This window comes from Archocentrus centrarchus, chromosome 1 (assembly GCF_007364275.1).
Source record: "Archocentrus centrarchus isolate MPI-CPG fArcCen1 chromosome 1, fArcCen1, whole genome shotgun sequence".
Taxonomy (NCBI): Eukaryota; Metazoa; Chordata; class Actinopteri; order Cichliformes; family Cichlidae; genus Archocentrus; species Archocentrus centrarchus.
Window position 1 is genome coordinate 38,007,359 of NC_044346.1, and position 10,423 is coordinate 38,017,781.

General features: G+C 42.0%; 2 protein-coding genes across 2 annotated transcripts; both read left to right on the forward strand.

Annotated features, from left to right (window-relative positions):
* The first annotated feature begins 982 nt into the window (after window positions 1-982).
* On the forward strand, window positions 983-5,163 carry cwc25 (CWC25 spliceosome associated protein homolog). Its single transcript, XM_030737337.1, has 9 exons — window positions 983-1,137; window positions 1,630-1,802; window positions 2,658-2,894; window positions 2,987-3,056; window positions 3,165-3,310; window positions 3,425-3,497; window positions 3,981-4,189; window positions 4,456-4,623; window positions 4,713-5,163. Exons 1-9 carry the CDS (start codon window positions 1,120-1,122, stop codon window positions 4,822-4,824), a joined length of 1,206 nt encoding a protein of 401 aa, XP_030593197.1. The 5' UTR covers window positions 983-1,119; the 3' UTR covers window positions 4,825-5,163.
* A 1,066-nt stretch (window positions 5,164-6,229) lies between these two features.
* psmb3 (proteasome 20S subunit beta 3) lies at window positions 6,230-9,767 on the forward strand. Its single transcript, XM_030733581.1, has 6 exons — window positions 6,230-6,386; window positions 7,742-7,926; window positions 8,419-8,526; window positions 8,821-8,998; window positions 9,192-9,286; window positions 9,596-9,767. Exons 1-6 carry the CDS (start codon window positions 6,384-6,386, stop codon window positions 9,642-9,644), a joined length of 618 nt encoding a protein of 205 aa, XP_030589441.1. The 5' UTR covers window positions 6,230-6,383; the 3' UTR covers window positions 9,645-9,767.
* Window positions 9,768-10,423: the final 656 nt, after the last annotated feature.

Below are 10,423 nucleotides of genomic sequence, written 5' to 3' on the forward strand. Positions count from 1 at the left end.
AAGCAGCAAACTTTGTGAAAAACCAATACTTGTCATTCTCAAAACTTTTGGCCACAACTGTACATGCAGAGGATTGGCGTGACAGAAGATGAAGCCAGGGGACGGGGTGAGATGGAGGCGAATCATCAGCTGTGGCGACCCCTAAAGGAAGAAGCTGAAAGAAGAAGTGTCTCAGCTCTAAGTACTTCAAAACAAAAAAAAATCATGTGCTGGAAGATCCAAGCACATCAGCTCTTCTGCTTTAAATAGCCAACCCAACATTATTAAATGTTTTTCTTCCCACCTTCTAAACCCGCCTGTAATGTGGAGGGGAAAAGTCAAATTATGTGCAAGCTTCACTGCTCTAGAGATTGAAATTGGGGGTCTTAATTCCTTAATTTTAAAGGATTAAAAATAAAATGTTTGACTAATTCATGCATTACTGTGTAATTAATTTATTTTGTTTTGGGTGGAAATGGTTATTTGAATAACTGTCAGTTTGGATGCTGATGACTGATCAAACGTCACCTTTGATGGGAGATTTTTTTATTCTGAGGTTTTAATCATTCATGTTGCCATAAATCTTTGCAAGACGGTAAAAACTGAAGGAACATATAAATCCACTGGGGGTGTTGCGTTCAGGGACAGCATGCGCCAATTAGATGCCAATAAAAGTACATACTTAACAGGCAGAACTGATGGCAGGAATATAAAGGCTATATATGCTGACGAAGTACATTGCTGCAACAATGAGTCTTTGTTTTAGCCATAGACTGTATATAGTTTTTATATTAATAAAATTATCATCACTAATGACGTGCCTATAATAGAGAAACATATAAACACCTATTATATTGTATACGTGTAATATAATAATAATAATAAAGATTTTACAGCTATGGCCTATGTTTTTCACTGAACGCACCCTCAGATGTTAAATTAACGGAATTTTTTAAAGACCACTGAAGGCACCATGAGCTAAAACCGGAAAACGAAACATGAAAACAGGATGTACACAAAACGCGTCACACTCGAGCGTCGGTAGCTCCATTTTCCAGCTGGTGTAAAACTTTCGTGGTTTCGTCTTCAGTCGGTAACGGTGATTTTTCTCTTTGGGCCCGAAAAGAAACGCTTTTCAAGATGGGAGGCGGCGATCTGGTGAGTCTGAACTAAATCGTTCACTACGGGCGCATGCGCCGTGGGAGCGAGAACGCTATACCGAAGTCCATTGAGAATTTGTTTAATTTAAGACGTGTTTGCTCATATATTACACACACACACACACACACACACACACTTAGGGCTTTTACAACATAAATTAACAGCATTTGGAAATGGCTGAGAAGTTTTGTTACGTTCGGCCATATTTCACTTAGGTCTGTTTACTCTAAACTGGCTGAGGATTGTAAATATATGAGTGAATTTCGAGAGATCAGAAACCTTTTAGAAATATTTAACTTATTTATATACTTAAAGACATGAAGGATTATACATTTTATTGTCAAGTCGCATAACTGGATCATCACAGTGGACTGAAATAAATAAGATATAATAAGAATTAGCTCCACAAAAGGTTATTGTCCTCTGAAGGGAGCAGCTGATAGTTTTCAGTGATGCAGCTGTTGAGTCTTTTGACTTGTTTTCTAACAGAACTTGAAGAAGAGCTGGCACCCCCAGACTATGAAAAACATCGAGCGTGTCTGGAAAGCTGAGCAGAAACATGAGGCTGAACGCAAGAAGATCGAGGAGCTCCAGAAGCAGCTGAAGGAGGAACGAGCCCGAGAGGAAATGACAAAATACGCAGAGGAAACCGGCGTCCTAAAGTAAGTCATCTCTCATCATCCAATTCAGTTCAACTTTATTTATATAGCAAAAAATCACAACAACAGTCGCCTCAAGGCACTTTATACTGTAAAGTAAAGACCCTGCAATAATTACAGAGAAAACCCAACAGTGAAAACGACCCCCTATGAGCAGCACTTGGTGACAGTGGGAAGGAAAAACTCCCTTTTTAACAGGAAGAAACCTCCAGCAGAACCAGGCTCAGGGAGGGGGGGGGTCATCTGCTGTGACCGGTTGGGGCTGAGGGGAGAGAAAAGACATGCTGTGGAAGAGAGACAGAGATTAATAATAACTAATGATTAAATGTAGAGTGGGGTATAAACAGAGTAAAAAGAGGTGAATGAAAAGTGCATCATGGGAACCCCCCAGCAGCCTAGGCCTATTGCAGCATAACTAAGGGAGGGTTCAGGGTCACCTGATCCAGCCCTAACTATAAGCTTTTATCAAAAAGGAAAGTTTTAAGCCTAATCTTAAAAATAGAGAGGGTGTCTGAAGAGGGGCCTGAAAGCTGAAGGCTCTGCCTCCCATTCTACTCTTAAGTATCCGAGGAACCACAAGTAAGCCAGCAGTCTGAGAGCGAAGTGCTCTGTTGGGGTGATATGGTACTATGAGGTCTTTGAGATAAGATGGTGCCTGATTATTCAAGACCTTGTATGTGAGGAGAAGAATTTTAAATTCTATTCTAGATTTAACAGGGAGCCAATGAAGAGAAGCCAATATGGGAGAAATCTGCTCTCTCTTTCTAGTCCCTGCAGCATTTTGGATTCTATGAAGAACAAGTTGAGACAAAAATGTTGCATCTGAGATATGCTGTACTTTTTTTTGGATGGTGACAGAAAAAAGGACGATCGGCTGGACTGGATGTACCATGGTCCTGCCGGGCAAGTGTCCAGGGATGAGTACCTGCTTGGGCGCCCCATTGACAAGCAGATCACTGACCAATACGAGGAGCCAGAGAGCGGTCCCTCAGCTGAGACTGGCCTCCTGCCAGGGTCCATCTTCAACCCCGCCACCCCTGCCTCCAGCCTCGACCTCGCCACCAAGATCAGGGAAGACCCCCTGTTTGAAATCAGGTCAGAGAACTCTCCTCTCGCCTCGGGTTTGTTCTGGAAATATTGTTAAATTTGTAGATGATCTTATTTGTGTTTTGCTTTGTGTATTGAAGGAAACGTGAGGAAGAAAAAAAGAGAGAAGTTCTAACTAATCCAGTAAAGATGAAGAAAATCAAAGAAATGGTAATGTTAACTTCCAAAACCTGGTACCAGTGTGTGGTTCATTGGGATATAAAATCCTAAAAAGGCTGAAGTTTTCCACCAAGTAAATAAATTATTTTTTTTAAACAGCTTCGTCAAAATCTCGACAAGAAAGACAAGAAAAAGAAGAGGAAGAAGGAGAAGAAGGAGAAGAAAGGCGACAAAGACAGGAGGAAGGAAAAGAAGCATAAGAGAAGGAGTTCCAGCTCAGAGGAGGAAGATGAGAAGAAACACAGGTTAGTAAAGAGGTTACATGAAAAATAATTACACAACATTATGAGATTTAGGAGCAAAGCAGCTGCACACAATTAAAAAAAAAATGTAATTATCACTTTTAATCTGTTTTTCAGGTCACACTCACGAGACGAGTCTTCACACACCAAATCTCATTCTCGTCATCATCATCCAGGCTACGGCCTACAGGTCAGTAACATAGTTACACACACACACACACACACACACACACACACACACACACACACACACACACACACACACACACAGGTCCAGCCTCCTGATGTTTTTTTTTTTTTTTTTTTTACCGACTGATCTCTGAGACGTCCACTGTGGGAAACAGTCCCAGAGCCTCTTAGTAAAAATCTGTGGAGCCTCTGAAGTTTCTTTATTTTTATATGTAAAGAAAAAATCATCCAGGTGCAAACTGAAAAGAAAAGCTGCAGCAAAACTCATCAGTTTCACTCTGCAGCTGGTTATGGTTATGTTAGCTGTGCCTGGCAGAGGTCGCACTGAAGAGCTGTGGTCATCTTTGGCTTCTTCTTTCTTCTGTTGGTACAGAAGCACCTAATCTTCCTGGGCCCCACACGTCTGAAGGTTACAAAATAAATGTGCTCTTCTTCTGTGTTTTTTCTTTCTGAAAAGTCCTGAATTTTTCATCTTTTCTCTCAGCTCCCTGCCGGCAGACACCAGCAGACCTCGGCCCCCTCCGCTCAGTCAGGGCGCCGTGAGAGGAGCCGATCCCGATCACCTCACAGAAACTACAAGGACAGCCGCTCCTACTCTTCATCCTCCTCACATCGGAGTGACAAGAAGCTGGAACCCAGAGCTCCCAGCCCACAAAAAGACCGTTACCACAGACAGAAGAACCACGTGTCCACGTAAGAGTGTGCCCATCTCCAGGAAATATATTTATAAATGAATATAGTATATTCTGAAATCTAATAGTATAAATATTAAACTTCAGCAGCTGCTTTGATCTGTTCTTTTAGTGCAAGCACATTTAAATATTGTGATTACTGTGATGTGTGTGTTAAGATGAGCAGAACAAAAAGCTGATGGAATAGTGATGTGTTATATAAAATCTCATCTTTATCACCACCCACGCTGGATCGCTTAATTTTCCATGTTGTTCTGCCTGATGTAGGAAGCTCTCTGCAGAGGAGATGCAGCGAAAGAGGCGTGAGATGATGGACCAAGCCAAGCAGAGGGAGGAGGACAGGGAGAACAACGTGAAGCGCTACAAGAGGCAGGACGAGCAAGAGAAACAGAGGGAGCAAAACGTCAAGCATGACCGCCACACTGGCTTCATCCAGTAAGATCACTCAGAGTGTGTGTGTGATGTTTGTGTGCCTGTTTATACATTTTAAGCTTCAGTAACACTCACCTTTTGTCGTCATGTAGCAACATGAAGCTGGAGAGTGCTGCTAGCTCCTCGCTGGAGGACAGAGTGAAGAGGAATATCCACTCCATTCAGAGGACGCCGGCCTCCCTGGAAAACTTCATGAAGAGATGAAGACACAAAACGTTACAGTTTATGAACTGAATTAAAACACTTGTAAAGGCTGCCTCACACCATTTTATCGCTTTTTAAAAGTGGGCTGAGGCAGACGTGCCGGGAGCCTGTCAGGCTTTTATTTTGAAAAGCAGACGCCACAGTATTCATATGTACAATGCAAAAGGTCTGTGATCATCTGTTTAGCTACTTTCTTCAATCAGATAACTGTTTATAAGGTTCATGTAGATTCGTGCAGTTGATTGTTTTTCCATGATGACAGGACCTCTTTTATCTCCAATGTTTTTGTAAATTTGTTTGGTACTGTGAGTAACAGCTGGTATTAAAAACTCAGTTTCTGGAGTTCCGTTATTTGTTCTTTTTAAAATGCCACAGGTGTGTGCATCCAGGAACCATGTGAGTGTGTAACACAGACAAACATACCAGCTAATTAATGCAAATAAATAAAATCCTAGAAGAATTTCACTCACCAAAACTGAAGCACAAACTTCTTGGAGGATCAGCACCTCTCTGTGTTTGTCAGAATTACATTAAAATTCCTCCAGAAGAAACCAACAACACAAACGGGTCCTGAGGTCCAGCTCAGGACCCGTTTGTGTTGTTTGTTTCTTCTGGAGGAACAAACAACACAAACGGGTCCTGAGGTCCAGCTCAGTGACTCCAGTTAGTGGAGGTGTTGCTCAGCAGACACAGCTGCCTGTGTCGGCACACCTGTAAACAGGTGGCTGGGTTAAAAAAAAAACCACCTCCACGCAGCTGTTCTGAAAACTGCCAAAATCATTTGTGTCGAGTTGCAAATGTGTTTATTTCTGCTGTAAAGGTGGATGTTTTCATCTGGGAGTCTGCATCAGCTTCATTCTTCTTCTCTGAAAGCTGCAGTTTGACCCAGACAGCTTTGCCTGGTCTTACCTCCACGCATTCAAGTCACAGCGGTGACAAAATCCAAGTCCAAAGCTCAACTTTTGACCAGGCCAAGGCCATGTCTGTCTTCTTTATACGGTTTGTGGTTTGATTTCATGGCACCATCATCATCATCAAGAATAATTTGTTCTGCAGGTTATGGGCTGCATGATGGAGCAGAAAAAAACTGATTGTATGTGAAAAAAAAATGACACGTGATTATGTACATGAATGTTTCAGTCATGATAAAAGTAAATATCACCTTAAGGGAGTTCAGGGGCTCTGAGGTCTGTAGCTCTGGGTCAAAGGACAGTCTGAGGCTGAAAGGAGCCTCTGTTCTCGGTCTGATGGAGGCGCAGCACCGGCTCAAACTCACCCTCCTCTCCACTCTGTTTCAATTTCACTTTAACGCGTCTCTACCAAACTATGCACGTACTTTCCACGCTGCTCTCCTCATCCAATGACAGCCGCACATCGCCAACAATCTCAGCCAATCACATCTGAGCGCTTGGATTACGTTTGATGTTGCGTTAGTTCGATCTGTGTGTTTCTAAATCGTGTAGTCACTCTGGAAAGCTAGCGGCACTTACTCACAAAGCTGAGAAGCGGCAGAGTTTGTACGTTTTTAGCAGATAGGAATCAACACCGGCGCCTTCACAATGGTAAGAACATTAAAATGAGGTCACATCTGTGCGGCTGTTTGGATAAAATGATGTAAAACTGAATTTGTAGGTTAATGATGAGCAGAGACCGGAGCTAACGATGGTAGCTTTCAGACATCTTTAGCATGGTCACTAAAGTTACCGACCGTGAAAGTCTGAATTAATCCTGAGGAAAATGTAGTGGTAGTTTTACATAAATACTTATTTCATTACTGTTTATGTCCTATGGAATAATTCAGTTCTCGGTTCTTGAGAATAAAACTGCAGAAAGCCGGAAAGCTAAATGGTTAGCTCTTGGTGCTCATCAGTGTTGGGCAGGATTTTCTCTTTACTCACTTTCTTGGTTCAGTTTCAGGATATTTTTTGCGTTAATGAGACTTTTTTAACCTCAGCCAAGAGTCACCAAACACTGTCAGCTCGGACAGCTTAAAGTTTAAAGGGATAAAAACGGTTAAAACTGGATTTTCTGCAGTTTATCAGCCGATGTTACGCCTGCGTTTCACACACTTTCTTATTGTTTGTGTCCTGTAACTGTATTTAGTGTGTGAGTTACAGCTGTTAGTGTTAAAAGTATCTGTTATCTGTTAGTTATCAAAAAATGTCTTCACATTATTGGCTTTTTAAAATATGAAAGAAAAATTAAGCAGGCCTGCATTTGAATGCACACACTAAAACAAAAACGTTGCACAAGAACTAGTGACATCTTCTGAATGGTATATGGTTGTGTTTCACAATAATGCAAAATAAAACATGTAGAAAAAACATGTCGGATCTGAATAAGAATACTTTTTAAAGTGAGGTTCTTAGTCACAAAAATGCTGTTTTCATTCAACTTTCATGCTGGATTGAGCAAATATGACAAGTTGTACCACAAAAACAAGAATATCAGTAGATAGGATGAGACGATCTAATCCTGATTAATCTGTTTGAGTTCTCAGCTAGAGTAGAAAAGCACTATACATGAACTAGTCCATGTAATAGAGCAAAATCCTGGAGACATCCGATGCCACACTAACTATAGCTCAGAAAATAATTTTGTTAAATAAAAGCGCATTTTTCATTTCCAAGTCCCAGTTTGTAGCATACACGTTGCCCTGATTCAGCTTTATGGTAAGAGAGATATTCATGTTTGAACATTGATTTCTAAGGGAAAAAAAAACATGCTGGAAGTGGGTCGATGGACCATTTTTCAAATTAATATATGTTAAAGTGTTTGATTTGTGAAGCTCAAATTTCAGAGCAGTCATTATTTGTTTGATGGCCGAGTAGAAGGCTCACTGTGATTTGAGATGGTGCGACCCTGTTATAAGTTTGATTGGTCAGTTCTTCCCTCTGCCCTCGTCTCCTCTTCCCAGTCTATTATGTCGTATAACGGCGGGGCCGTCATGGCCATGCGGGGGAAGAACTGCGTGGCGATCGCAGCAGACCGGAGATTTGGCATTCAGGCCCAGATGGTCACAACAGACTTCCAGAAAATCTTCCCCATGGGAGACAGGCTGTACATCGCGCTGGCTGGCCTGGCGACCGATGTTCAGACAGTGTGAGTGTGAATCTCTTTCTCTCAAAATGGCAGACTGACTCATTTTTGGATTTTTGATGTTTTTAGTGTGGATATGAACAACCTCTGACCTGAGAGCCACTTTTATGCCTTTATTTTGTTTGGTCTGAATCGGCTCATCAGTTTGCAAACTTTCAGTTCAGTTTCTGAAAGATCGAAGTGAACCAAAAAAAGCTAAATCTGAAGAAACGAGACATATTAGCAATTTAACAGTTTATTCATGTAACAAATGGGGGCCTCAGTAACACATGGAAGAACCACAGCAGCCTACCCCACCTCCCCCTCATGCTGGGCACCAGCTTGGTCTCACACTGCTGTGGGGTGGCATCCCATTTATCCTACACAAAGTTCATTACCATAGTGTTTGTGTTAGGCAGCATGAGATGGTAGTAACAGACTTCACTGAACCTCTAATGTTGAGTTGGGACAGATGAGAAGTCTGATGATTTCTTGTTTGCTGTGACTTCTTTTCAGATCCCAGAGGCTTAAATTCAGGCTCAACCTGTATGAGCTGAAGGAGGGTCGCCAGATCAAACCCAAAACCTTCATGAGCATGGTGTCCAACCTGCTGTACGAAAGGAGGTGAGTACACAGGACTCAGACCCTGCTGAAGACTCGGATACTGATCGGTCTGTTATTTCTGCCCGTTTGCTTAAAGAATGAACTTAAAATATTATTTTACCTGAAGTCAGAGTGCCTCAGTAGTTTTCTTTGGTGATACTTAGACCACATAATATCTAGCATGTTCTCCTGGAGGTTGAGCTCTCTAAGCAGCCATGAGAACCACACAGCGCTCCCTTTCTTCTTGTGAACTTCAATGAGAACGTGGTGAGCACTCACACGGACGACACGGTTTCTGCGTGATTCTCTTTTTAGGTTTGGGCCGTACTACATCGAGCCTGTGATCGCTGGATTAGATCCTAAAACCTTTGAACCCTTCATCTGCTCCTTGGATTTGATTGGCTGCCCCATGGTGACAGAAGACTTTGTTGTGAGCGGCACCTGCTCGGAGCAGATGTACGGCATGTGCGAATCCTTGTGGGAGCCGGATATGGTCAGTATTGAATTTGAAACCACCTGCATTTAGGTTTCATTTTATTTGTGCAGTCATTAGCTTTAACTTTCAGTGTTCAACATCTGAGGAATTAAAATGGAAGATAAAAGCTCTTAAAGACACACTTCTTCTTCTTCTATGGAGGTGTTTAATTTACTGAGCATTAATCTGAAATTTGTTCCGGGTCACGCAGGAGCCGGACGATCTGTTTGAGACCATCTCCCAGGCGATGCTGAACGCAGTTGATCGAGATGCAGTTTCTGGCATGGGAGTCGTCGTGCACGTCATGTAAGTAGTGTTTTGGTGCCGGTGTAACAGGCGGGGCTGTCTTGAATGCCAAAGCTTTGCCCGATGAGCCCCGACAAGGACTGATTTGTAGAGTCCGCCTTTAACCTGCAGGAGACATGCTGCAGAGTCCCCATGCATTCAGTTCAGCTCGAGATGACTGACAGAGGGCTGTTGGTCAGTAAAAAGTGTTACCCAATCAGCAGTGTGTATAAACTTAATAAAGTCAGTGCACACAACGACCATAACAAGCTGAGCACAGCTGCTGGGTGGAGTCTGCAGTGATTGACAGCTGTTTTCTTTTCTCGGCAGTGAGAAAGACAAGATCACCACACGAACCCTGAAGGCCAGGATGGACTAGAGCTCCTTCTCCTCACTCGTCACTAACTCAGATGTTTTGTACAAAAATAATAAACAATGCTTCTATTGTGTCTCTTTTCTCATTCATACTGTTCAATAAATGAACTTAGGTTTAAAACGTAAACATGGCTGATGTCTTTGTTACTTCGACCCTCAGAAACGTCATCAGTGAATACCTCAAACTGGAATCCCATAAAACTGACTTAACATGAAATTTCAATAGAATTAAAGGTGAAAATATCTTTAATGCACAGCTGTAATGTCAGATACTGAGCCAGTGCAAAAAGCTTTTAAACTTTTTTTAAATAAATGTAACGTTTCAGGATTACGATTTTAAACCACAAATGTACAAAGATTATAAAACTGAGGTCCAAGTTGTCATGAGTGACATTAATCCTCAGCAATCAGAATATTTTAATTCTGTTATTAAGTTCTGGGAAATCAGAGACCAAAGAAATTAATCTCACATCAAAATCTTACAGCCACCAATTACACTGGGGCTACTTTGGGCTTCACCTTTGACATCTGTTCCAGTTCCTTCAGACTTTCAACCACCATGATGCACCAGCACGTAGTGGTGGTAGTATTACTGCTTTTGGAAGAGCAGATTGAGGGTTCAAATCCAGGAAGGATTGCGCAGAAACTTCACATGATGTTTAAGGCACCAATTTGGATGTCCATATGAATAAGGTCACAGTCTGGTGTCAGGGAAGAAGCACGTGTAGTTATAAGAAAATAAGCCCCTTTAAAACGGTTTGTAGAATCAAAGGCTACGTTCAC

Excerpts from the sequence above, each read along its gene's own strand:
- psmb3 (XM_030733581.1), top strand. Across the intron at positions 8,527-8,820 it reads AACCTGCTGTACGAAAGGAG|GTTTGGGCCGTACTACATCG; the intron begins GTGAGTACACAG and ends TTCTCTTTTTAG. Across the intron at positions 9,287-9,595 it reads GGAGTCGTCGTGCACGTCAT|TGAGAAAGACAAGATCACCA; the intron begins GTAAGTAGTGTT and ends TTTTCTCGGCAG.
- cwc25 (XM_030737337.1), top strand. Across the intron at positions 1,803-2,657 it reads GAGGAAACCGGCGTCCTAAA|AAAAAAGGACGATCGGCTGG; the intron begins GTAAGTCATCTC and ends GGATGGTGACAG. Across the intron at positions 3,311-3,424 it reads GAAGATGAGAAGAAACACAG|GTCACACTCACGAGACGAGT; the intron begins GTTAGTAAAGAG and ends TCTGTTTTTCAG.